General features: G+C 41.1%; 1 protein-coding gene across 1 annotated transcript in view; it reads left to right on the top strand.

The window, feature by feature from the left end:
• The window catches only part of iqsec3a (IQ motif and Sec7 domain ArfGEF 3a), an 88,452-nt gene extending 65,264 nt beyond the window's left edge, over nucleotides 1-23,188 (top strand). Inside the window, exons 6-14 of the mRNA XM_070929280.1 lie at nucleotides 2,628-2,750; nucleotides 6,729-6,895; nucleotides 10,382-10,521; nucleotides 14,587-14,712; nucleotides 15,985-16,084; nucleotides 16,459-16,617; nucleotides 18,767-18,859; nucleotides 19,681-19,724; nucleotides 22,610-23,188. Of these exons, the coding sequence (XP_070785381.1) occupies nucleotides 2,628-2,750; nucleotides 6,729-6,895; nucleotides 10,382-10,521; nucleotides 14,587-14,712; nucleotides 15,985-16,084; nucleotides 16,459-16,617; nucleotides 18,767-18,859; nucleotides 19,681-19,724; nucleotides 22,610-23,188 (1,531 nt within the window). The remainder of the gene's footprint in view (nucleotides 1-2,627; nucleotides 2,751-6,728; nucleotides 6,896-10,381; nucleotides 10,522-14,586; nucleotides 14,713-15,984; nucleotides 16,085-16,458; nucleotides 16,618-18,766; nucleotides 18,860-19,680; nucleotides 19,725-22,609) is intronic.
• The last annotated feature ends 4,153 nt before the right edge of the window (nucleotides 23,189-27,341 follow it).

Below are 27,341 nucleotides of genomic sequence, written 5' to 3'. Positions count from 1 at the left end.
TCGTGTTGTCTCCTGTATTCCTGAATCTTCTTCGTCTTCCTGTAAAGCTTACTCTCCTCAATCTCTTCTCATTTCTTCAAGCATAAATAACAACAGTTAAAACATCTGAAGTAAATTAAGCCAAATTGTGGTTATAGATTTGAGTTCCAAGAAATGCGGCACACTGAGGACTCATTTACTGATAATGTAGTATACTTGTTTAGCAGGAAAAATGAGATCTGTTTTCAGCCTGTCATCTACTCATTTGCTGCTCAAAATATGGTTCCATCTGGCCTGCTGTTTCTTTTTATTTGCATTATGTGTGTATGTGTGTGTGCGTGTACCTGCCATCACAGCTTTATAAACATACAATTTAAGCCTCGTTATGCAGACAGATGCATCTATTTCCCTGCCAGGTACTGTATACAGATCAACAAAGTGTATGCACTATGCACGATAAGAGAATGTGTGTGTGTGTGTGTGTGTGTGTGTGTGTACGTGCATGTGTGCTCGCTTGCGCGCACCCGTGTGTGCTATATTGTGTTCGAGTGTGTATGGGAAAGAGATGGGAGGGGGGAAGTAGGGGCTGATGTACTTAGGCTAGAGAGCATCTCGTCTGACGTTACATAAACAAGGAGTGACAGCCGGGGAAGAAGGGAGAGAGGGGTGGCAGAGCGAGGAAGTGAGTCATGAAGAGGGCGATCAGAGAGGCTCGACAGTCAAGAGAGTTGATCAAGAGGAGGATCAAGTCAGAGTCACTGTGTACTATAAGCTTTACCTTTAGAAGTGTTGTGTGGAAATGGTCTCTAAATACAACATATATACAAAATCTGGTAGAAGTTATTATCAAAGTGCCAGTCATGTGATGATTATAAACTGCTTTAGTTGTATTAATGTAGTGTTTCACGCATTGCCTCACAACAAGAAGGTCCTGGGAAATGTGTGTAATCCACCGGTGACTGGGGCCTTTTGTGTGTGGAGTGCATGTTGCATATGTCTGTGTGTGTTTCCTGTGGATATTCTGGTTTTCTCCCACCAGTAACATGCAGGTTAGGTTACTAGTTAATAGTAATATTGACTGGAGGAGTAGTGTTAGTAGAACACATAGGAAAAGTAGTAGTAGTAGAAACTGCAGTAATAGTAGCTGCAGTTGTAGTAGTAAAGCTGTTGTAGTAATTGTAGACATAGTAGTAGACATGGGTCAACTAGTAGTAATACACACATGACTAGTTACTGTAGTAGTAATAAATTACATTGTGCAAATACTAGTAGTGAGAGTTAGTAATACAGTAAATAATGTGAAGTAATACACATAGGGCTAGTTGTTGCAGTAAAATTCATAACAGGAGTAGTAAGTTGTGGTAGTAGAAATAATATACATAGGAAGAATAGCGGTAGTAATGGTTGTTGTAATAGTGCCTGGAGTAGTAGTAACTAGTACAATAAGTAGTAGTAGCTGTAGTAGAAGTACAATAGTAGTGATTGTAGTAGTAATAGACACAGGACTAGTGGTAGCTATAGCAGTAGTGGTAGTAGTAGTTGAAGTAGTGACGGTAGTAGTAATAGTAGACTTGACAAGTAGTAATAGTAGTTTCATTTGAGCAGGAGCGTTAGGTGTAGTTCTTACTAAATATTCGTACTGAATGAAATAGTACACAGTTTATGGTTTTCTTGCTGTGATCTCATGTGGTACCAGGCGTCAGGCTGTACTGTAGACTCAGCTCTCTGACTCTTTTGTGCTGGAGCAGCATGTGTCACAGTCAAGCACTCACCTCATTAACTCGCTTTGTTCAGAGTAATCCATCTTCATGTTGTGTGTGTGTGTGTGTGTGTGTGTGTGTGTGTGTGTGTGTGTGTGTGTGTGTACGTGCATGTACCCCAGTGTTTCCTAGAGCACGACACAGAAGATCAGAAGCAGAAGGCAATGTCTTGACACCACTACATATTGTATGTTTTCAGGATTTTGAGATTAACAGCATCATCTTTCTTTTGAACATGCGGCCCATAACCATCAATAGGCTGTTAGGAGTGGATAGGTTTGGAGTAAACCACATGAAAGCCGATCCGAGTGTAAAAAGAAGACTTTAATTTCATAGTTCAATTATCATTCTACTTTGTACCTCGACAGAACATCTCACATCAAAGCGAGGAAAACTTTAAAACCTCCCAACTCGTTTCCAAAGTCACCTTGCACTTCAAAACCTCATTTCACCTCCAAATCGCCCACGTTGTATTTATTCCCCCTGAACTCATTGGACAGGATATTTTGCTTTTTTAATTAAAGTCATTAAGCTGAGGTTGTCAGGTAATAGGAGGATTTTCTGCTCGGAGGGATTGTATGCGTGTACGTGTGCGCGAGTCTCTTGGCAGATGTGGCACAGAGGAGATAGCCAGGCCCAGTCTTATCCCTGGTGTCCGTGCGTGGCTAATACCTGCAATAAGCAGAGTGGTGCTGTGACCGGGTAGCAGAGTGGAGTCCAAATGTTTTATCTTGGTTGTACATGCACAGATCCACCCATGCCATCATTGAAGGGGCAGCCACTACCATCATGTTGACATATTGCAATAAATTGTGATATTTTTTTGTCCCCCCCCCCGACTGATTTTGCTTTTTCCATATCTGATCCTTTCCCCACTGTGCTCAACAGTTGTGTGGTGGATGAGATGGACTTCTCAGGCATGGAGCTGGACGAAGCACTGAGGAAGTTTCAGGCCCACATTCGTGTCCAGGGAGAAGCCCAGAAGGTGGAACGTCTTATCGAGGCCTTCAGGTAATTGTAAAAAGGGTGATGGACTCTTTTTTTTAAAACAAAACCGCAAGAGTTAAAGCTGCAAACGTGACCATGTCCATTTAACTAGATTACTAACTACAGTAAGCAACCCTACTTTACTTCTATGGCCCTCATCATCTGGTGAGAATGCTAACCTTTTGCCTGGGACATGCAGCGTTAGCCTCAGTCTTAGCATAATGTCATGTAGCCATCAAGTACATATTCTAGTTGATGGATTCTGTTCTGACATCATGACCTGAAACAGCAGTTTCTCGGTTGAAAAGCAATTGATCAAATGAGCGCCGCAGGGGGACTAAAGATTAGCCAACCAGCGCCACGGACGGACAATTCTGTCTCATATCAGGCAAAAACAGACATGCAAGAACCAGAGATTTGATCATGCATGACAAATGTATTAATATTCAGAAACATTGTGCAGGCAGAATAGTTGCTTTGAAGGAGTACAGTAGCACAATGGAAACTCCACATATAGATGTTAAGTAATGGTAATGGTAGTGGTAATAACATCAATATTAATAAAAATATAATAATAAAACTAATAATAGTAATTGTAGCAGTGGGTGTTGAGCAGGAACATGGGGGCAGTCGGTGGCTTGTAATCACAGATCCAGACTCTACAGCTCTGGAGGCAGAAATACCTGCAGAAAGCAACAGAAGGAGAGAACCACTGGGCCAAACTTGTCTTGCAGTGCTTTAAGATGCAATTCACAGGTTTTTTGATCATGAAATATGCCTACATCAACTTTTGAAGCTGTGCTGAAAGGTACAAAAGTGAATCTGTGATTTTCTTTCACGAGATGTGAGCTCAGGCTTCTGTTTTTTTGTTTTTTTTTACCCTACATCTATGCTGGACAAATACAAAAAGAGGGAACAAGAAAAACAAGCTAGTATGACAACATTTAAATCAGATGAAATTGACAGCTATGAACCCAAAAAGAGACACATGTACACAAACTCCAAAACTATGGACTCTCCACCTATGTGAACATAAATACGCATGAACTTAACACACCTATGATCTCAGTAGTCGAGTCACACTGCCTCACCTCACAAAACACACACACTTTTCGTCTTTCCTCTCTGCTCGGCTACAATAAAATGTTGACAATGCGGCCCCCGTCTGAATGGCCAGACAGCATCTAATTTCTGCCCACTATTTGCAGTGCAGCTGCGGCACAATGCTAACTGTTTGCTGTAGCCCCTCTGGAGTAACAACCACCTGTCACAGTTGCCGAGGTGCCCAATGAGGAGAAAAACGGCGGCATTGTCATAGTCAGTGGGCAGAGAGGTTGGAACTGGTTGTGTTTGGACATAAGGCTGGCTCTGCGTGTTATCAGGAGCAAGGGAGAGGGAGATGTCGAGGGGGGGTTGAGGAGACACGAACTGGGAAAAAGGAAGGAAGGGGAGAAAAGGAGAGAGGGAGGAAGGTTTATAAATAACCAGCGTTGCGTAACTGCCACTGCCTCTCTGTGCCTGCCTCCCCTGCTCCTGGGCTTTGATATGCCTCCAAACACACACACACACACACACACACACACACACACACACACACACACACACACAGAAAGAGAGAAATCTCCAAAGTAAGTGAAGGGGATTTGAAGCAGCAGTGAAAAAGAGCGAGGGGAAAAGTGAAAAGCAGCCAGCAGCCTCAGTATCTGCTGCGTCAGTGTGCTAATGAATGAGCAAATATGAGCCAGCTCCCAATGCTGCAGATTTATGTCTGAATTACAGTGTAGTATCCAGACATCCTTATTTATTCGCCCTGCAGTCACATACAATTGCTGTATTTTCTATTGTGGTTATTACAGATAAAGATCAGGCAACTTGTATAATCTTGCACCAAAATCCATCCGCACAGAGTACATAATGACTGTTGGATTACACCATGTTCAGCAATCTGTAACAAAAGCAAAATTGGTTTGGAAGACAGCAGCAAATGCCAAATGTGAAGACTGCCAAATCCATTTCAGTGAGCAGCATCGTGTGCCATTCTACCCTCTTGTTTTTCGTTTTTTTGGTTTGTCATTTTTGCATGTCTTTCTGTGAAGAGTAAGAGCACACTTACATTTTTTCACTGCATGGTGCAACAGTACAGACAAGGACGTAATTACTGATTGCTGTGGAGTCACTGTGTGAATAAGAATCTGTGTGCAGCCCAGTAATTATCATGCTAAAACAAATACTGTATGATGACGAACACACAAGAAAGCACTGCTGCTTAATGTACAGACACAAGTGAAGGGTATATACAATGTTATTTTCTTCATTTATATAAATGTATTTCATCTAGCAAATAATAAGTTATAATTAAATTATGCTTTCCATAATGTTAGTACACCAAAAAAAGTCACATAACTTGCTGCATTGTAATGCACTAACCCAATAATAACCTATAATTCCCTCCATACTGATTCTATCTTTGATAAATATTATTGTTATATAAAAAAAAGAAAAAAATCAAACCATTTCCAAGGTCAACAAAGCCTTTAAACTTAATAAATAATGTTTTATTTGTACCACAAAGAGCACCGTCTTTGACTGCATTATCTTTGAGCATTTGATTAAATAAAAACAGTGAAATCTGCATACAGCCCCAGCAACCTCCACCAAGAAGGTAGGGAAACATTTTTACGTTGCCTGAAAGGCAAAATCCGGGGCAAAAAAAGACATATATAAAAACAGGCACACATGGACCAACGCAAGCCTTGTTTTTCCTTTTGATAATCTTGCTTAAACGATGTTGGAAAGCACATTAAAAACTGTGTGTGTGAAGTTATGAACCTACTGTATGCATACAAATATGTGTGTCTTTATGAAATCCCACAGAGACATTAGATTGTAATCATGTGGCTCAGTGGGTTTGCAAAACAGTGTCACAGCCCCAATGTGGAAATGATGACTGATTAAAGTAACGATTACAATATACACAGTGGATGTTGTACTATTGTATTATTCATCCCCTAACCAGGAAGTATCCATGCACCTCACAGAGACAGTAACAATTTATCTCTCTCCTCTGGGCATTTCTTTCTTAAAACACACACACACACACACACACACACACACACACACATGCTGTATGCAAACACCCAAAGTACAAAGTCTACAAATCTTTTAGATTCATGGTTTCCATAACCACACGACACAGAAGCATTTCCATTCTCCACCTATTATATTTAGGGGTGTTTTTTGGGAACTACATCAAACTGAGCCGGGCCTCTGTCGCGGTCTTTTGCACAAAAGTGCCTAGGTAAGGGATTTCATTTTTTAAACTTCATACTTCTTCTCCGCGGCACAATAACAACCTGCATAAATCCAGCAGGCCAGGCCTATAAATGTTGGAGAATGTTTCACTATGGCTAAGGGCTCAGTGGACTCAAGTCAAGCACAGACACATGCGCCCACACACCCGGGCGCATGCGTAGCGCATGATCCATCTGACTATCGAATTCAGTGGCACGATTGTGTTTATACAGAGACGCAGTCTCAGCAGCGAGGGGCAGCAAACAGCTACAGATGAAGCCACAAGCATAATTAAAGCCATATCTCTTATTTTGGTGCGACACTCTCATGCTCAGCTTGAGTCAAGGCATTCATGAGCATGTAGTGTGTTGAAGGATGCCTTTAGTGTCGAAGGATACCGTATCATCTGTCTTTTCTCCCATCCCTTCTAATCTTTCCTCCTATAAATTCATCTCTCTCTCTGTACTCATCCCCTCTAACTGGCCTCACCTTTTCTTATTAAAATCCAATCTTCCTGTTTCTCCCCCGTTTGTGTCCTCTGTCATGACCCACATCTATTACTACACACATTCATCTCTCTCCTTTCCACTTTTACTCTCCATCTTTATTCTTTTGCCTCATTCACCATTCTTTCTTACATAAAATGTATTACTTCTCTACCTTCTACCATTTTTTTCTCTGATTTTTTCTCTACCTCCTTTACACCAACAGTCAGCGCTACTGCATGTGTAACCCCGACGTGGTGCAGCAGTTTCACAACCCAGACACCATCTTCATCCTGGCCTTCGCCATCATTCTGCTCAACACCGACATGTACAGTCCCAACATCAAGCCCGACCGAAAGATGTTGTTGGAGGACTTCATACGCAATCTAAGAGGTAAGTGACACAGCATTGGTTGCTTTTAGAGGCATAGGCACATTCAGGGAGTTAAAGTGACATTAATAAGTTGACATAATCAGCTCAAGTAATGTAGGTTCGTTTTTAGGTGTGTATGTGCTTGTTTTTCACCCGAGGATGCTTTCTGCAGAGTATGAGCTGGATGGTTTGCTCTGTTACTGAATGGTGGAGCTAATATTGCCAAGATCATGCTCATAGTTTGTTGGCTCAGAAAGCATCTGTCTCACTGATGTGTGCTTGAGCACGAACCTAAATCCTTACCAGCTCCAAGGCTACTGTTCTGTAGCCAACCCTGACATCTGAACTCCTGCATGAAGCTATAAGGAAAAAAACTTTCATGTAGCAGTATCAGTAACAGGACAGGCAAAAACCAAAGGAGGAACAAAAGATAGAAAGCAGTTTTAACAAGACTACGAGCTTGCCATGCTAGCGTTACTTAGGCACAGCCATGCTTTGAGCTAAGTGCTAACATGTTCACAATGACAATGTCAACATGCTGGTGTTTAGGAGGTGTAATGTTTGCCATCTTCACCATTGTAGTTTAGTGTGTTAGCGTGCTATCAATTAGTAATTGGCACTAAACACAAAGTGCAGCTGGGGCTGATGGGATGTGATACGTTTAACAGAAATTTGGCCATAAAGTAATGAACAAATAAGATTTTTACTTCATGAAGACACTAGATGAAAGGTCAGAGGATAATTAAAGTTGTTACATTCATTCATTTGAACAACATGACTTAGTGAACCAAATTTCATGGCAATATATCCAATCAGTGTCAGAACAAGTCACAAAAAAACGGTAGGCGCTAGAGGAAAAGTCAGTAGGCTCTAATGTCTGTACAATATTTCATGGCAATCCATCTAATAGTTGAGATATTTCAGTCTGGACCAAAGTGGTAGAGCGACTGGCCAACCGACCCACATTACCACCATAGAGCCACACCGCTAGCATGGCAAAAAATAGTGCTAAACAAATATATTTTATCCTCAGTGCGGGGAAGTTGATTTATCTATGCAAACTGAATACCACCAAAACTGGAATAAGTCACCACAGACAGAAAGAAAATTGAAAGAAACATCCCACAATTTTAGTATATGGCTTTCAATTTCAATTTACGCAAGACGCCGTCAGTATCCAACAGTGTTTGGATCTGTATTCAATCAAACCGCCCTGCATAAATCTAGGTGATAAAAATGAGGTTACATTTCTATCCCTGCCTGTCGGGCTTTACGCATTCACAACTCTCAGCGACGCCAACAGAAAGCACCTGTAATTCTTGTCTCCCATATGCAGACAGATGCTCATTCGCCGAACGTTGAGGGAGAGACAGGAGTGTCGTAGTTTTCCTCTCCCTCTGCGCAATCAATCAGGGAACGCTGAGGTCGATGCAGAACAACTTTAATAGATTCATCCAGACTGTTCCCCACAATTAAATTAAGTTGGAAAATCAATTTCAGCATCTTATGCAAATTAAAATATGCCACTCTCTCTTGGCCTCTCTATTTGTCTTCTGCTCAGTTTACTATGTTTTCTCTGTCTCTCTTTCCATTCTCTTATCTTGTTTTGTCTCAGTCAGAATATTATTTTGTCTGTTTATTCATCTGTCTTCCCTTGTTTATATTCTCCCAGTTTCTCTCTCCTCTTTTCTCCTCACTCATGTCTCTCATAGACACTGAGCCAATTAGTTGAGTGAGCTATTATTCTGAGGTGAAATGCAATTATGCACCAGAAACCAATAGTAATGAAGAACCATAGAACATTCATTATCTCAATTAAAACAGACTGTGTCAAAGCTATTCCACAATGGGCCAACATAATATAAACCAGCTTCCACCATAAATTAATCCAGTATGTCAGGTCATTGAAAAATGAAAATTGTTACGTCTCAGTTAGTGGATACTTTTGCTTTAGCCACGTTTCCCCTGTAGCTGAGCCATGCCTCTTCTCTTTCCCTGTCTCCTCCTGTTTCCATCATCTCAAGTGTTGGCTTGTCACAAGGCTTGTTGATGTAACAGCAGCCCCCCATAAGGACTTAAAAAATGAAGTGAACTCTGTTTTTAGAGGAGGATGGTCTCAGAGTCTACAGCCATGCAAGCCGCTCTGTGGTCTGTACTTGGATGCTGCAATGCTTTGAGCTATGCTAACGTCAGCATGCTAACATCCTTACAACGACATGTTGATGTTAAGCTGGTATAATGTTTACCATGTCTTTTGCTAATCAGCACTAAACACAATGTACAGTTGATGCTGATGGGAACCAAACTATTGGACAAATTTAAATTTTGACTTGATGATGGCGCTACATGAAAAGTTAAGCAATCACCAACCTTACTATAATTAAATTTGTAGGATCTATCATAAAATAAAGTGCCAATTTATGTATTAAATGCTGAGATATTGTTGTGAGCACCATGATTATCTGTACCAAATGGTATAACAACCATTCAATAATTTTACTAAAGACCAAAAATGTCAACCTGCTGATGGCACTAGAGGTTAAGTCCAGGAATTCAGTAAAAGGATTTATTCTCTGGGGACCATGAATGTCTACACAAAATTTGATGTCAATCCATTTAATAGTTGTTGAGATATTTCAGTCTGAACCAAAGTTGCTGACAAATCAACCGTAATTGCCATTCAAGGAGCCATGGCTAAAAAAGAAAGCAAGTCGTGACGAGTGTAAGGAAAATGCGAGAACTGACATAAAAAAAGAATCATTCAGCAAAAAAAGTAACTTATTAATCTGACACTTTAAACACATTTCCCCCTGGACATCTCCTCCTCCCCCTCTGACTCCATAATGTGCTGCGATGTCTCAGCGGTGTCCCAGGGTGCCTCACTGTCAACGCCATCACTTGTGGCAGCTTCATTTTCCCCAAACACATCGTGCCTCATTGAAAACTCAATGTACCACGCAGCGCGGTACAGCTGTGCAGATATAACGGGGAGCATCTCGAGGGCACCTTTCAGCCTAATGACACGCAGCTCTACCTGCATGGAAATGCCATGGCCTTGAACTGCATTGTGTTCCAAACAGAAAATCTTCTACGAGTGAGGCGGGGTTTTAACCTTTCACTTGCCAATTAACCTCCTCTCACATCGCCTGCAGTCATTACTTAATGGAGACGATAAAAAAGACAGGAAGTCAAACAAGGACAGACGAGGAGACTGAGAGAAAGAGCTGTCTTTTGCTGTTAATATTGATTTTTTTTCCACACTGCATGCCAAAACAAATGTATGTCAGTACAACATGTATACAGCCGTGTTTAATATTGCATTTTTAGTATATACACGATTCAGAGACACATACTCTGCTGTACTTAAGCCAAAGTAGACACACTACAACTCCTCTACCACTGTTAGAACAGCAGTCACTCCATATGCCTTCTGACGGAGAGGAATGTTGAAATTAAAAGCCTGTGACGTATGTACACTGGTGTGTAATCAGCCTATTCCCATTTTAGGTGTGGATGATGGAGCAGACATCCCCAGAGACATGGTGGTGGGAATCTATGAAAGAATACAACAGAGGGAATTGCGCTCCAACGAAGACCACGTCACCTACGTCTCCAAGGTTGAACAGTCCATCGTAGGCATGAAAACGGTAAGGGCACACAAACACACTTTTGTTCTACAATTGTGATAACCTTCACTGATATAATGCATTCAGTAGCCGTTAACAAACCCTGAACTTTATCCTAAACCATATCATCCTTTAACCTGAATCAGTTAATGTTTTTGGCCACTTGGGGCAGTGCAACAACACTGACATATTGTTAACAGTCATCTATTTACTCATCCAGCTGACAACATTATCATTCGATTGGAGTCGTGTTTGTAGCCACCTGGTGAATGTTAAGTCCAATATTCCTCTCTTTGAACTCAGTCTTCAGTCTCAACCAACTCCTGAGGGAAATATCTGGCTTTTTAGCTGCTAAATGCTCCCCTATGTTCACCAGCCAGCCGCTAACTCTGTCTATCTGTCCTTTGGTGCTGGTCAGGTGGGGTCCACTTGGTTTATTGGAGCTTTTTTGCTGAAAAACAGTGAGAGTGAACCAACATAAAGTTGTGGGCCCTACACCAGAACAATGAGCTAAAAGATGCTAAAACGCTCAGCAGAGGGGAACTGTAGAATCTGGTGATCATTTTTTTGTTGTTTCATTTTTTTATATGAAAATTCAAATCAGTCCTCTCAAAGATAGAGATAGTACATTAGAGTACACAGAATCACACAGAAGTAACTGAAAGTGATTCCCAGATGGGGTTGAGATGATGGTACAGTAACTGTTTTGCTTATCAGACCCTGAAGAACCTTCACCAGTTGTTTGATGTGGATTTAAACTACAGAATCACTTTCTATTACACAGTTGTACAAATCATTTATATTTAGTGGCCCACTGTCCCTGCCCCTATTCTATGTTTTCACAACACATCTTTTTCTCTTCTTGGCTTGCCAGAATGGTAGAAGGGCAATCACACAAAAAATGAATATGATTACACACACACTCTTTGCCAAGTCACCCACTCATTATTCAAGGCCTTATCACTATCACCTAGCCTTAGTAGTGTTAGCCGAGCACATTCATTAGCCATTAAATGTCTCATCAGCAGTGCGATCATTACCTCAGGTCATTACTCCAGCTAGATAAGTCATTAACCACTGCTATCATTAGAGTCTTTTTTAACAGTTTAAAGTTAAAAGGCTTGGTCAGTGCACATGAGTAGCATAATATAAGTGGTTGAACCCAACACTGGAATTTCTTTAGTTAAGAGTCGACTTCAGAGATGAACTCATTGACTTGTGGCTATTGTTTTCAGTCACTGTGTGAATATTTCTATGGAACAATTTATGTGAGACTTTAGTCTGAGACAGACACGGAGGCAAACGTATTTAGCTTTATAATTGACTGATTACACTGATTCATGTGGGAATGTGCTGTGTGTGCCCACTCATAACACTGAAAGGCTTTTTAAAATGCTTCAGCAGTTCAGGGAATTCAGTCTGAATTTTGTCAGTGTACCAAGGCCTTTCAATCCTTTATTCATGAAATATAGATAAAAGTTTTTTTCAAATAGACTCTGGAATTTAACACTGTAAAAATATATTGCATTCACATACAAGTAATTACTAATTCTTTCAAAATTGTGGTGTGTCAGTCAGTTGGTCACTCCACTACTTTCATCCAGACTGAGGTATTTCAGCAACTGGATTCATGATCCCCAGATGAATGAAGATGAATCCTACTGACTTTGGTGATGCTGTTAAATTAGAAAAGAAATTCCATGACTAAACACTTGCAATACTAATGACATTCCCATCAGCCTCAGCTGCACTTTGTATTTGTGCCAATTCAAATGTTTGAATGCTAACACGCTAAACTGAAATGGTGAACACAATAAACATTATACCAGCTAAACATCAGAATGTTAACATTGTGTAACTAACTGTAGACTCTTAGGATGTTGATCAACTTGTCTCATGCTGCTTCCTGTCCATTCACAATATGAACCAACGTTTGGAAGTATTTCACTATCCATTTACTTTTTAATTAGTTTTAAATTGAATCTCTGTTTGTCCTGTTAACTTTCAGAATGACATTGGATCTCTGACATTGAAAGGATTGCCGCCGTCTTTTCTTTTTTGGCTTGTGCCTTCAAGTGTCTCTCAGTGATGGATGAGTAGCCATAGGATGACAGAGGGAGTGTTATTGTCATAGCCAAGACAATGATGGATTGTTGTGACAGGAAGTGACTATTCCTGCCCATGGGTGCCGTCTGCCATAAAAAGAAATAGACTTAGATAAAGTTTCCTCCTTAGAAATACTCAAATACTATCACAGCATGTGTCAAAGTCCCTGTATTAAAACTTCTTATCTATTAGGCTAAGAGGAAGTAGCTGACATGAGAATGATTTTAATATAATTGGTTTGTTCATAATAGGAGTTTGCTTGGTGTAAATATTTGATGACTTGAGGAAAGCCATATAACAACTCTTCTTGAATGTGATGAAGTAGCTTTACATCCAAATGTTTTCCTCCTCAAACAAAAGAGTAAATCCTTAAATATTTGATATGGATAACATTTGTAGAATCAGTTTATGACTAAACTCTCTCCTGTCACACTGTTTCTTAATAATCCCGTCAGGAAAGGACCGTTTTTGGGTTTTTTTAACAAGCAAGGGGCATTTCAAGTTAATGATGTCTTTACATGCTTCTGACATTAGTGTAATGAGAAAGCAGGCTGGCTGTGGCCAGCTGGGCGGGAGTCTGTATACCCTGCAGTGACGAGAGATGAGAGAGCAAGAGACAGAGGGAATGTGTGTGCTCACTGCATGGCAAATAGTCCACAGGGAGCAGAGGGAATAAAATCCGGAAATGCACAGAGAGAAAACTTAACAGAGTATTTGTATTGTATCATGAGTATTTGTATCGTGAGTATTTGTATTTTATCATGAAGGGGGGATCAACTCCACACTGTCACTCAGCTGCTGTTTGGATTGCGGTAGCTGGACGGGACAAGTCAAAGAGACGAGAGTGTGAAGGGGCGAGAACATGATTAGATCAGCCTCCGAAGGCATGAGCCATTTTTGCAGTGTAATCTGCTTAACAGGGGAAAGCACTTAAATCCAAGAGGAGAAGCAAGGCCTCTAGGAACACAACGTAGCATTTTGTAAAAAAAAAAACAACAACAAACCTTTACATTACACCTCCAAGTGTGTTACCACCTTTGCTAACTGATTTGGTCTTATGTAAGAGCCAAAAACTAAACAACCAGATGTATATTGCGAAAAAATATAACACTTAATTTGGAGTTCTAAGTTTATTAGAAGCAGACAGAATAAGCCTCACCAAACCTATAAACACTGGTTACACTAAACAGATACTGTAGAGACGCAAACAGCTCAGTGAGACCTTTAATGAGACTAAAGACGAAGTAAAAACCTAGGGAGATAAAAACACAATGTTCTCCTATATACCTTGTTTACCATCTATCCAGCCTCCCCACCTGGCACATGGTTTATACAGTTCCCATATTAAAAATGGCTATAATCGATATTTTTAACACACTGTTAGTCTACCCCTCTCTCCCCTCTTTCCCAACAACAATTACTTACACATGATACAGCGCTAAGAAATGTAAAGGACAGACTAGAAGTATCTGTCTTCTTTCATTTCAGTTTGTTCACATACTGTTGAGACTCTGTGCTTGCTCACATCTGATCTAGTTAATAAAAGAGTGAGTAGAGCAACCCCCCAAATTTCAATAAACCTGCATTTATGCCCATGTTCGCCTCAGGGGAACACAGCTAATATTTGGATAACCTTGAAACAACATGCAGTCTCAGACGTTGCTCTACAGTAATTAACATTTTAAGATTTCTTTTAAGACTCTTAGGTCAGTCTGCATGTCACTAATTACCCTCAGCATACTGTGCTTAATGTTTTTGTCCTAATACCTCAGTCTCAGCCTTTAACCCGAATGAATAATGTGTAGTACTTCAGCCAAAAGTGTGTTGTGTTAACAGTCTCCCTGATTCACTTCAATACCTTTTCCCCAGGTTCTCTTCACCTCTTCTCTCTTCATATGGTCTTTTGAATGATTTGAAAGCCTCTCAGTCACCTGATCTGAGAGATTGAAGCTCTCCTTTCACCTGTTTGTCTCTCTGCAGGTTCTCTCCGTCCCTCATAGAAGACTGGTGTGCTGTAGTCGACTGTTTGAGGTGACTGATGTCAACAAGGCCCAAAAACAGGCAGCACACCAAAGAGAAGTCTTCCTCTTCAATGATCTCATTGTGGTAAGTGTGCGAAAAGATCATAAAGTGAGATTCAGTGTAATAATATATAACATATTAGTCATTTACATGTTTACAGTTTGTTTTAAACCACTCCTAAAATGGTTGTTTCTGCTGCACCGTGGAGCTTTCAAGCTGCTTATTTTGTTGTGACAGCTGCAATGCACCATCACCTACTTCGACTGTGAGCTGCCTCTCTTTTATGTTGTTTCATAACTCAACTCTCCGGCCATTTCTTTTAATAATAGATAGTAGCAAACGCAGTGCACTCATAGGCAAAGATCTGTCCCCTGCAGAGCAGCTTTAAGGGCCAGTAATTGTGTTTCAGTCGGGCCGCAGCACAGATGGTCCAAAGTCATGTCGATGGGAGAATTATCAAATGTTTAATGTTGGGCATAATTAATGTGCTCATTAGGGGTCACATAGGGGTTATCTATCCAAAGTGTTTTAACTACTCTCATAATTATGTCAAAGTGTTGATCTCATTCCAACAAAAACAGCAAAAGAAAAAGCAGCATGAGTGTGTCCCCCCTCCCTTTTATGCCAAAGCATAAAAGTAATTGGTAGCTGACGGAAAAGGAGGTTAAAAGGCCGATTTTGAAGTAAGAGGCGAAAGAAGTGTATCTTCCAACATCACAGTGGAATTCTGTTCGTTTGGCACTAAAAGTTAGCAGTGCGATATATATTCCAGCGAGACTTCCCCCCCCCCGACCGACAGCTTTGAAAGTGGGGCAGAAATCGTCTTTGAAACATTTTAGTACGAAATAAAAGTGATGGGGACTTTTCTTTGAATTTGGCCCCTGTTCGAGCAGCTTGAACATGTCAAGGAGTGTTTAAAGTACCAATGTGATGTATTGGTTTAATACGGCTCGCCTTGTAAATTATGCCCCACCGTAGTGCTACAAAACAGATTTTCTTCTTTCCTCTCTATCTGGAAGGTCATTCAATGAAAAAAGCATAACATCCCTAATACATCCTGATATAAGCTTGCCAAGGTGTTGTTTTTCATACAAATTAGAGCTCTGGCACACAATCTGCAACACTTTGAAGGTTGTAGCATACATTAATATGGACTATATCTGCTCTTTAAATGTATTTTAAATTATCACATAGTTTGTTCTTTCTGAGCTTTCTTTGAGGTCGCTCTGTGATATGGAAATCATGGTGACAATCAAAAAGGTTTCAGAAGTGCTCAGAACCACTCAACAAAATTTAATGGGCTCTCCCGTCATTCAAAATCATTACTATCACTCTGGTTTGCTCGTTTGTCTGCAGATCTTGAAGCTTTGTCCAAAGAAGAAGAGTTCTGCAGCCTACACTTTCTGCAAAGCTATGGGCCTACTTGGCATGCAGTTTCACCTGTTTGAAAATGAATGTAAGTCACCATGTTTTGTCTGCAGACAGCTGGCATGGAAAACACAACATTAGAAAACAGGGAAATATACCCAAGTTGTTCTGAACAAGGGGTATATGAGTTATGGTTGTAATCGAAATAAGTTTAACGTTAAACTGATTTTATTGCCATCAGGTGTGCTACTTTTTTATAGTTTTTTATCGTCATGATGGCAGAAATTCATCATCCTGGACTTTCAGTCCACATTGCATGAGAAATTTAAGTATATTAGAAATGCCTTGCTAAGCTGAATGTTTTTATTAAATATCTCCAAAAAAAGGAGAACAAAATGAGTTTACAAATCTACATTCTGAGGCATTTTCTCAACAACTCCATGTCCTCCCTGTGCTCCCCAGACTACCCTCACGGTATCACCATCCTCTCACCTTTTGGCTCAGACAAGAAGCAGGTACTTAACTTCTGTGCCCAAAGTGCTGAAGAGCTGCTCAAATTTCTAGAAGACCTGAAGGAGTCAATCGCTGAGGTGTCGGAGATGGAGCAGATACGCATTGAGTGTAAGTATCTGTCTTTGAAGATTTGTGCCCACATTCTCCAGGATCTTCAATACACCGTAATCTGATTTGGTAAAACAGATGTTTTTATAATGTACAAACTGATTCTGTGGCTGGAAGTGGAGACTGGAGACCAAAAACAGAAGGAAAATAATGAGTATGTGTGATGAAGAAGGAAGAAAGACTGCGAATATAATTGTTAGTATTTGTTGTTGTAAGTGCTTTGAGTATATGAATTTATTAAATCAGAATGAAATCTATTTGACTAGTCTTGTGACTGCATGCATGTACTGTATACTTGTGTTGGGTGGTGTCCATCATGCTTGTGTGTATTCCTCCTGTGGCAATGCACCCAGCAACAAAAGAAGGGTCAACATCCTATTGCATTTTGGACTAAATCAATAATCTCACATCTTGGGAAGTGGGAGACTACAGTGGGTTCTTAGATGCTTTGTGTGGGAATCAATAGGTCCTCAGATAGTACACATGAGTCAGAAGCCATCCTTTGCTTTGTATTATTTGCTAACTGGTAGCCAGCATCCCATTTGTGTAGGTGCAGGATGACTTTGTTTCCTTTGGTGCACTGCAGCTCAAACAGACTGCAGGAGGGCAGTAAATTGGAGGTGAAAGGAGGCCAGTGCTCCTGAAATCAGCCAGGCAATCTGAGTTGTTTGGGTCTGTGTGCATATGAAATTCTCCAGACAATAATACATGCACATACTTAGACACACATGGAAAACCAGAGTACGCGGAGTCTGGCTCCTGCCAGTGGGCATCAAAGAGAGCATCCCTGCTGGGATTTGACGCAACTGCATTACCCTTCACAGAGAGGGAGGGCCAGCCGCCTGAGGAGAGCAGGCAACAACATATGGAGACAGGCAGAGGTTGACAGGAGGAAGTTATTTCTCTCTCCAGAGTGGAAGCAAGGACAGACAGCTACTGTGCACAAACAGACACATAAACCAACACTCACATAAAATAAGAATGCATGTTGGGACATATTTGTTAGAAGGCATACAAAAAACAAAAACAGCACACACGTTTTCCTCAAGACATAACACAGGAAAAAAAGAACTTGGAGCAAAAATGATTGTTGGCACTTGCACCAACAAACACCACATCTTCTTTTTTCCTCTAAGTGCTTTGTATTGTTGGCACATTAGTAAACATGCCTGCGGCTGGCGCACTTATGTTAGGGCTTTCCCTCCTTGATATAGGAAGGAGAAATTCCACTTTCTTTATCTGGAGGTGCATTTTCGTGGACATTTGTTCATAATGATGAAAATCATGATGGAATTTATAATTTTAATTCAGTCCTACACTCACTCTAAACCACCAAAAAAATAGCATTTCAGAGATAATGTTGAGTATTTCTGTTCCCTTCTCTACAGTCAATGTGCCTGTACTGAAGTCTGTCAGCCTAACTATAACTTGTGGATTTAGGATAGAAATTTCTTTGAAAGAACTGCTCCATTTAAACCCAAGCAAATATTGATTCATTATTCATTTATTATTGGAAACTTTATCCTTCATGTATGTTGTATTGTATGCTTGGCTTGTCACATTTTAGCATGTTCTGGCTGTGGACTGTTTAAACATCTCCGTACTGTAGATTACACGAGCAAGTAATTGACTTATTAGGAAAATACCAACCTGTAAAATAAAGTGTTACCAGTGTTAATTATACCTTCATCTGATCCAGTTTCCAGGAGATAAACTACAAAAACAAGACGTTTTCTATTCAGCTTGTCAGACTTGCAGCGGAATGAGGGGGACATTGTGTGCTGCACCCTTGAGGTCTCACCTGGCAGTTTTGCGGTTCGGCATCCGAATTAGAATGCAGTGCAGTGTTGGAGACAAAACAACATTTAGTCATCATGATTGGAAATGACATGCAATTACCATCAAGTGTGGAGTTTAATTAGAGAGATGGAGAGTCGTGTTTTGAGCTCAGAGAAGAGAGTGGGAGGGAAAGGCAACAAGAGCATCAGTGTGTGTGTGGATGATAAAATAAAGTAGAAATAATGTAAAATTATGCCGGTTAATGTTATCACTCTTACCCATCACCCTCTACCTGTCTGTCTCTCTACCTGATTTGCTCCCTGTCATGGTGATTATGATGATGATCGTGTTTGTCTTCTGCTCTCTGCAGGGGAGCTGGAAAAGCAGCAGGGAGCCAAGACCCACTCAGTAAAGAACAACGGCACACAGCTAGAGCTGCGCGTTAAACAGGGCTCCCCATCAGGTGTGTGAGTGTGAGTGTGTGCGCCCTCGCTTTTTAAATTTTAAAACCCACTGCAGAGACCTTGTCCTCAATTGCATTAATTTACCCTCTGATGAAACAAAGTTGAATCACTGCTGTTTTTATGAATTGATCAATTGGAAAAAGACGACATTTTGTAGAAAGGAGGTGCTACCTCTAGCATATTAATATGAATCAGATATTGGATGACTCAAGATTTGTGCTATAATTGTAATCTCTGTCTTCAGCACTCGTTAACCCCAGCCTGCCGTCTGTTACTGTGTGATGTCAAGCTTGCTGTTCACAAGTTACAGAGGCAGATTCACACTCAAAATCCAGAGTAATTCCTTAAGCAAAAAGATCTTCTGATTTCACACCGAGGTTGACAAAAGCAGGCTTCTGATTTCAAGACTGTAACTAACAGATTTATCAACCTTAGCTAGCTAGGTAGACAGGCTCGAAACTGTCCCTTGAAAGAGAAGTCAGCATCCTAACCAGTTGATGATGAAGACATGGAAGTTAAGGAACAACATTGTTCATGTATAACAGGCTTTTAGCCCTAGTATGATTAGTTATGATAATTATGATAAGGAAAATGTATCACTGTTTGCTCTAAAACAATCCCTGTTTCAAAGCTTAGCTTTAGTTTAACAAATCTTAAATTCCTTGTCTTTATCTTGAAATAAGTGGAGTGATAAAGTAGCTTAATCTAAAGTGTATTTGTTGCTCCTAAAAACAGGTTAAGATGCAGTAAAAGATAAAACTACTGTTTAACACAGACATTTTGCCGCCACCTTTGTCCCTCCATTTTCTCCTCTGTCCAGGAAACCAGGAGGTAGATGACAGAAGTGGACACAATGCAGTAGAGGTGAGTGCTCAGTGATAGGGCCATGTCCCAAATAACAGGTAAGTCAGTGCAGTGTGTCATTATCAAGGTACTGTAGGATGAGATAGGATGAAACCCCAGGACTAAGTCATTTCTTCAGGGCTAGAGGCGTCAAGCAGGAGTGGGTGAAGAGTGGATGAGCGAACAAGTGCTGCTGGGTAAAGTGCTGCGGGCATGTGAGGTAACCCAGCCAAAACTAAATATTAGATAAAAGAACTCCTTTTCCATAAAAAAAATTAAGATGGTGGTTTGGGGAAAAATTAATAAAATCAAAGCAGTCACAGAAAACGCATCAGACTCAGAGGCTTAAATATCATCTGTAAGCCTAAAAAGGAATAGGTTGTAATTAGTTTCACAAGCTCAGGCAGAAATTGTGACTCCTTTAGGGCCCCTTAAAGGAAAAAAAAGAGAAAGCAGCCATTGCTAAAAGTAGCTGAGGACATGTGAGGAATGCATATACACATTCAGCACTGAGACCTTAATTAACACAATAACATGCAGGCGGATAAATTTAACGCTCATTTGACCTGGAGTCTTCACCTCCTCACCCCTACCAAGACCTCCCGGGGGGGGGGGTTTAAACTTCTCATGCGAGCGTTTCGTGCAAGCAAGAGAGCAAGTTGAACTACAGTACCCACGAGGCTTTGCAATTACCATCCTAGAGGCATCAGATGACCTTTCCTAGTGCTTTTCTGTGGCAGTGGAGTTGAGGGCTGGAGTGAAAAGCCAAACGCACAGGGTCAAGTTGACATTCAGTGGCTGTTTAATTCCACACAGCTCACCGGTACACTATGTTAGGCTGTAAATCTTTACTCAGGTGCCTGTTAGAGCAGAAGTAATTACGTATACATCACACTGAAAGGATTTGGAGACATTTAATTTCAAAGCCTGTAGAATGACAATTACAGCAGATCAAAGATGCATTCATTGCTGCTCAAGAGACACTTAAATACATAAATATGAAAATTATTTTTTTTATTGTGCAGTGGAATATCTGCTCATTTTATGCACATGAGGACTCTCTCTCTCTCATTAGCCTTTGGGTCCTGATAATAGGGAGCTCTGAGCAGGTCACTTTTCATGGTTGTCTGAGCTACCTTCACCATGCAGCCTACAGTAAATGTCAGTGGCTGGTGGGGAGCCGTTAGCTGTCAAAACACATTTATCTTGAAAACCAGGAGGGTCACCCAGAGAATCCTGCTTATACTGGAGGCATGAATGTAAGGATGACTGAATCCCACGGCAAACTTTTAATCAGAATTTGATAATGAAGGATAATGTTTTTACTGCCATCAAAGAAGGAACAATATGCCAGACTTTGCTAACATTTCAAAGTGGCTAAAGTGCTCTGAAAGACACAAATGATGTTTGAACAGAAGTGTTGGTTGTTGTTGGGGTTTTTTTTTTTTACATAAGAAGCCAAACACAAACAAAGGAAAGGCAAAACTGTTGAAAGTAGTAGCCCTTTTAAGCTCTGCCAGCTTCTCCTCAGGTGCAACCAATCCAGCTAATGATCCATCCACCAGCTTCTCAAGGCACGACACGCAATCAAAGTGGGTGGCCTCGTCAGGGCAAAGGAATGTCAGCTGGTTATGACTGGAATGTCATTCAGAAAGGAGAGGATAGTTTTTTTTTGCTGAATTTTAGCAGCCAAATTGCCAAGTCTGTCAATAACAGTGAACATTTTACAGTGAAGGGCGTTTTATAACCAGCACTGAAATTCTTTTGGTCATCTTTCTTTGGTCATACTGCAAAGTTATTCTTTCTACTAAGAAATCAGACTTTTGAAAGGCACCAGAAAGTCAGAGAAAGCCTTCATTCTTTATCTAAAGTGAGTCAGAGCTCACTGATACTGTACTTTTAAGTACGTGTGCCAAGTCATCAAGGAGAAATATTGTTTGGCAGATAGAAGAGGAGCAAATGTTAATGGAGTTCTTTCACACAAGAGTTAGAAGACTGCTTTAAGCCCTTTCTTACCTCAGATACTTTACATTAAAGGTCTATTATTTAGCAGGTGAATTACCGTTGACCTTATTCACACAGTCGCAGTTTTGAAGAGTTTTGGTGGGGAACTATATTCTGACACACTCGCAGTAGATTAAAAGTTCATTTCAAACTACAATCTTTTGTCAAAAATCTGCAGCAAGGAGGAGTTAGTAAGTTAGCACACTTTCTCAGACACGTAGAGGAAGGTAACTTGTGACATGTTTCCTAAAACAGACTACATAAAAAGGAAAGAAAAGATACAATAAAAGAACACAGACAGCAGAGAAGAAAATCGAGAGTTGAAGTAAATGTGACATATGGAGGTTTGCATTCTGATGAGTGTTGCCTGTGGACGTCTGTGGTTGTCAGTCTGCTCACCTCCTCTCCTCCTCTTCTTCCACCTCTCCCTCTTCTTCGTATGACCTCCGTCTATGTTTTGGTTACCCCAACCCCCCAAAATCTCCTCGTGTCCGCTGTCCCCCATAGCGCCACACAGTGGTTTGGAAGGGAGACACAGGGGCCCTCAGTGTCCCCTTTGGAACCACCGGGCCCCTTCTGTATAGCGTCGCACCAAATTTCTTAAACCCATTCCCCATCACCGCCCCCCTCCTGACCCCAGTCACACACTGGTGTTCCCAGCATCCAATCTACACTGTTCCCAGTAGGGGTGGAGGGAGGGGAGTGTGCAGTAGTCACAATGATTTTACACCTCCACCGACCCCCAACACCTAAGCCCCCACGCATGCCCTGTGTGTGTGTATGCTGTGCGTTCACCAACCCCCCCCCCCCAAAAAAAAACAAAAAGAGGGCTTGACGGATTGTAGAGGAGGAACCAGTTTTATAACATTTGATGCTGTTCTCTTGGCTGTTTTCTAAACTAGGTGTCAATTCACAACAGGCTTCAGACGTACCAGCTCAGCAGCAGCACGGCTCGGAGTCCCGAGAGCGTGGCCCTTCTTAACCACCGGGGGGAGCTGCTTTTCCAGCAGGGGCCCCAGGGGCTAACCCAGGGGCTAACCCAGGGGCCGGCGCCTCCACCTCAGCACCCACAGCTGCAGTCAGCGGCAAGCACCCCTGCCCACCACCTCCACCTCCAGCAGCTCCACCAGCCCGCCGTCAGCATGGCTGATCTGCGGCCCGAGACACTCATCCAGTGTCAGCAGATCGTCAAGGTCATCATGCTGGACAACAGCGGCCACGGACGCATGGAGGCCTTCCTCAGCCAAACGCCCACACACCACCACTACCAGCACCACCACCACCACCACAGCCACCACCAGCTCAGTCAGTCGGCCATGTCCACCCCGGTCCGCTTGCCGGACAGCTCCTCTGGCAACGATGGCCACCAGCCCCCGCTGCCTCCTCCACCTCCGCCTTACAACCACCCACACCAGTATATACCCCCTGACCCCCGCCTCAGTCTACACCGGACCCCAAGTGGCTCTCGGAGCATGGTGTAAATAAATTAATTAGTATTCTTTCCCTGAAACACACACTTCCACACAAGCCCCACCCCTTCTCTACCTATTTAAAAGTACATAATGTACATATATACATACAGATGAAAGAGCTATAATGAAAAAATGAAATCTCACTTATATGCATATATTTAAGGAAAAAATAGAATAAAAATCAAGGTTTTAAAAGAGATATGAAGGAATAAAGTGCATATATATAAAGTTTTACTTGATTCCACATGTATTTTGAAATATTATGTAGTTTTAACAAATTTCTATAACTTTTTGTCAGTTTTAACTCTTGCTAGACAAAACGCAGATATTCAGTTTCTGGATGGAGTCCTTGTAGTTCCAGTATTCACCACCAACAACAACAGAAATGTGTGAATCCCTCAAACTTTTTTTGGATTGTGATGGATGGACACACTCCAAGGACCCTCCGCTTCTGTTCGCTTTTATCATCCCAAACCTCATGCCTACTGTGCTGTATGTGCGCGCGCGTGCATAGTTGACACTTACAGAAAACATGTGCCAAAATACATACACCTCCACTAAACACTGACTTCTTTGCACTTGACTAAACGCTAGGGCTAGAAGAAAAGAAAACAGAAAAAAACTCCTTTGCTTTGAAAAAAATAGTCCTTTCACGCTTCTCCCTCAAGGAGCACAAAAAAAAGAATAACAAAACTGATATTTCATAAAAACCTATCTCCCCGTTTGCGCTGTTGCTGATTTATTTATGTGATGGAGAGCCTTCTCTCTTCTTCTCTGCTCCCCTGGATAAAAAAAAAAAAGAACCCCGACATCCTCCGATAAGCTGTGTTTGTCATCCGCTCCTCTGTTGTGTTGTGGCTCTCTATCATCAGAAAACACTCTCACCCAATTGTCACTCTCCATAGATCACTCTACAGTGAAGGATGACAGGAAACAAAGGCGACCAATCACACGGATTGCTGCCAAACCAAAAAGTCAGCCCAACATGGTCCTGTTGATTGTTGTTTGTCTTTTCCTCTTCATGTTTAATATCGTTAATGCTTCCCAGGAGTTCTTGCCACATTTATCTGGAGATGGAGGGAGAGCTTTTCATATTTTGAAATTGTTTGAGCTGCTGAAGCTGCTCTGGGACTTTTCTCTTTTCCGGGACGATTCAGCATTCACATGTAATATAGGTACAACACACTGTGCTGTCATCTGTTGTTTATGAAATTTCCATGAAGACGCTTCTGCTACAACTGTTAAATGTCAAGATCTGTGTTTATTATGATTTGCGTAAAGCATATTCCACCTTTGTGTGTTTTTTCCCCATTGGTGGATGAATGCAGGACCGAGTCCACCCACAAAACATCCAGACGCTGTCTCTTTATGTCGGTACAACTCCCAGGTTTGGTTTCACCTCCTTGTGACTGTTTTTCTCTTCCCTCCTAACCTTTTCAGGCTGACATTTTCAAAAAGGCAAAAACTACAGAGGCACACACACAGCTTATATTGCAAATGCTGACATTAATGGTATTGTTTGTGCTGTTGGCTACCCTGCTTTAAATAAGAATGGGACAAAAAGAATGCATTATCTGATCTCTTTCTCTTTCACCCCGGCCTAGATTGTAAATACCACATTCAAGCAGTGTCAGAAAGGACAAGCAAGCCACCTTTAGCCCCTTCAAAATGCTATCGCCCTGTCACGCGTCCTTCATTCTGAAAGAGGCCAGAAACTGCCCCAGTCTGAATGCGTCCATCTTTAAACATAAGCCCCCCACCACCACCATCACCAGGTACTCTGTGATGGATGCTCGGTTAACTCCGCTCCCATCTGACCCCCATCTGTCTGATTTGTTGATTTATAATCACAGACACGCTGTGGGGAGGTCTCTATCTCATCTTTCTGTCCTTTTTCCACTCACAATCTCACACAGTGGAGAGACAGAGGTTATAGAAAAACTGTTTGTTGTTCTGGCTGGCAGAGATGATGAGTGTGTGTGTGTGTGTGTGTGTGTGTGGGCGACCTCTACACAGTAGCATCCTAACTTTCTCGTAAACAAATCCGACCTCTCTCCTGTTCACCCCCATGCTTGTGTTATTATTCCATTACACAATAAGAAGAATTAGCTAAATGAATGGAGAGCTATTATGATAATTTTAATAGTTTTACTGGCTATAAACAAACTTTTGAAGGTGAGACATTTTAGCACATAACATCAAAAGTTTGGTATTTTACATTCATGGATGATGATTGTCTGATTGCTCATTTATTTGTTTGAATCAACATTCAGATATAAATCTTTTCTCTCATGCATGACATCAGTTTGGAGGCCTATTGAACTCTGATTCCCAAAAGTCTTGAATTGTTTTGTGCATGACTGAATTTGCTGTGAGCACACTAGTGGGAGATGAGGACGACAGATTTCTTTTGTTATGCTGTAAAGGTTTGTGGTGGAACTGGAAAAAAATATTCATGACAGCAAACACCCCTTCAAGCAGAAAATGGATTTACAGCGGCAGATTTGAGGCCTCTATTTTGCCAAAACCGTGGCCATTTTTGGTTTCCCTGTCTTTCACTACCCTTTGTTTATGGTTGCACAATCTTTCCTACTTGACAATGTGTTTAAGCATTTTGGGAAATAGACATGCTGTGTGTGCAATAAACATGAATATGAGGCACACTGAAAATCATGTTTGAAAGGAAACCAATGTAGCATTTTGGGAGTGCAACATATGATATGGAAGCGCAGTAGTGGCTAACTTTCTTAAAGAAACTGAAAAAAGGGCTCTGCCATACCAGTGCACTGCTTCATGAATGACATGTGGATCTTGTCTGGCTCTTCAACACTGTGTTTGCTCATACTAGTTAAAAAAATAAATAAAAGTGGACATATTTAGGGTAAAACAGGTAGGAACTGAGTGTAACAGATACGAACCATCACCTCCCTCAGTTGGCTTTGAATCCCTCTCTACCTGTCTTTGCAGTATATCAACATGCTATTAAAGATGATTTAAGTCTATTCACCACAATGCTTTGCTTTGGTTCTTGGGTTTTATGGCTTGATTATTCAAGATTTTAAAGCCACCATCAATCTTGTTGTCTATATTTGGTCATTTTGAAATGTCATGTTGCACAATACTGCTTTTGATCTTCCATGAAGCTAACATTTTAATTTTACACCAGGAAGTTCAATCAAAATGTACTATTTTACAAGAATAGTTCAAACCAAATAATGTATGTTGTTCTGACAAAGTACAGTCACACAGAGACATAGCCTCTTGGTATTATTAACAAAGGATCACATGACTATTTTAATGTGTGTAATAAGAAACCCACTTAGCTCTATGAACTGTGAAAAAAATAAAAACCCTGTACACTACCGGGCCAGAACCAAACAGTGGACAAAGTTAGTGACTAGCTGGTGATACAGGTGGTGGAACAATTAGCAGTTAAAGGGCACGTTATTTCCATGAGATCCATGAGAAACCAGAGATAAGGAGTGAATATTGGACTCACAACTCCAAATTATTTTCCTTATGTTGCTCTGTGTCTGCTGGGTGTGTAAATAGGGTTTAAAAAGGATATGCCAGTGTTTTGTTTCCAGCCTGTTTCCGCTGCCCCCAAGTGGCCACCAAAAATTGGCTATTGCAGGATTAAGGGATAATTATTTTCTCAACCTGGGCTTTACTCCCTCAAAGGAGAGCTTTATGGGTCCATGTCACTGAGAGTGCTGCTCTGAACACACGTAGCCAACTGTGAATAGTGATGCTCTACAGTGAAGTCGGACCACAGGCTTTAGGGTTTATCCCAATACGACAAATGTATACTCGTGCTGTGGCGAATGCATTACATGACATCACTTCTATTAAGTAATTATCAATGAAAAACTAACCAAACACTGCACTACTAGATGCTACAAGATGTAGATGGAGAACAGAGTCACCAGGTGCAGTTTATTTTGTTTTTACTGACATGGAAGTAAAGTCAGGGCAAATCTTTCATACATCTCATTTGACATATTCCTGACAAAACGGAGCACTTTATCGTACTTTATGGCAATCCCCGGTATGAAACAACTCTTTTAAAAAAACACATACTTAATATAGTGACACAATTATATTTACAGTTTTCTAATATTTTAATCAAAGAAGCTGCCACAAAGGCTAATATTTGAGATTA

Source organism: Enoplosus armatus, chromosome 22, assembly GCF_043641665.1.
Source record: "Enoplosus armatus isolate fEnoArm2 chromosome 22, fEnoArm2.hap1, whole genome shotgun sequence".
Lineage (NCBI taxonomy): Eukaryota > Metazoa > Chordata > Actinopteri > Centrarchiformes > Enoplosidae > Enoplosus > Enoplosus armatus.
This window is presented reverse-complemented; position numbering and strand designations above follow the sequence as displayed.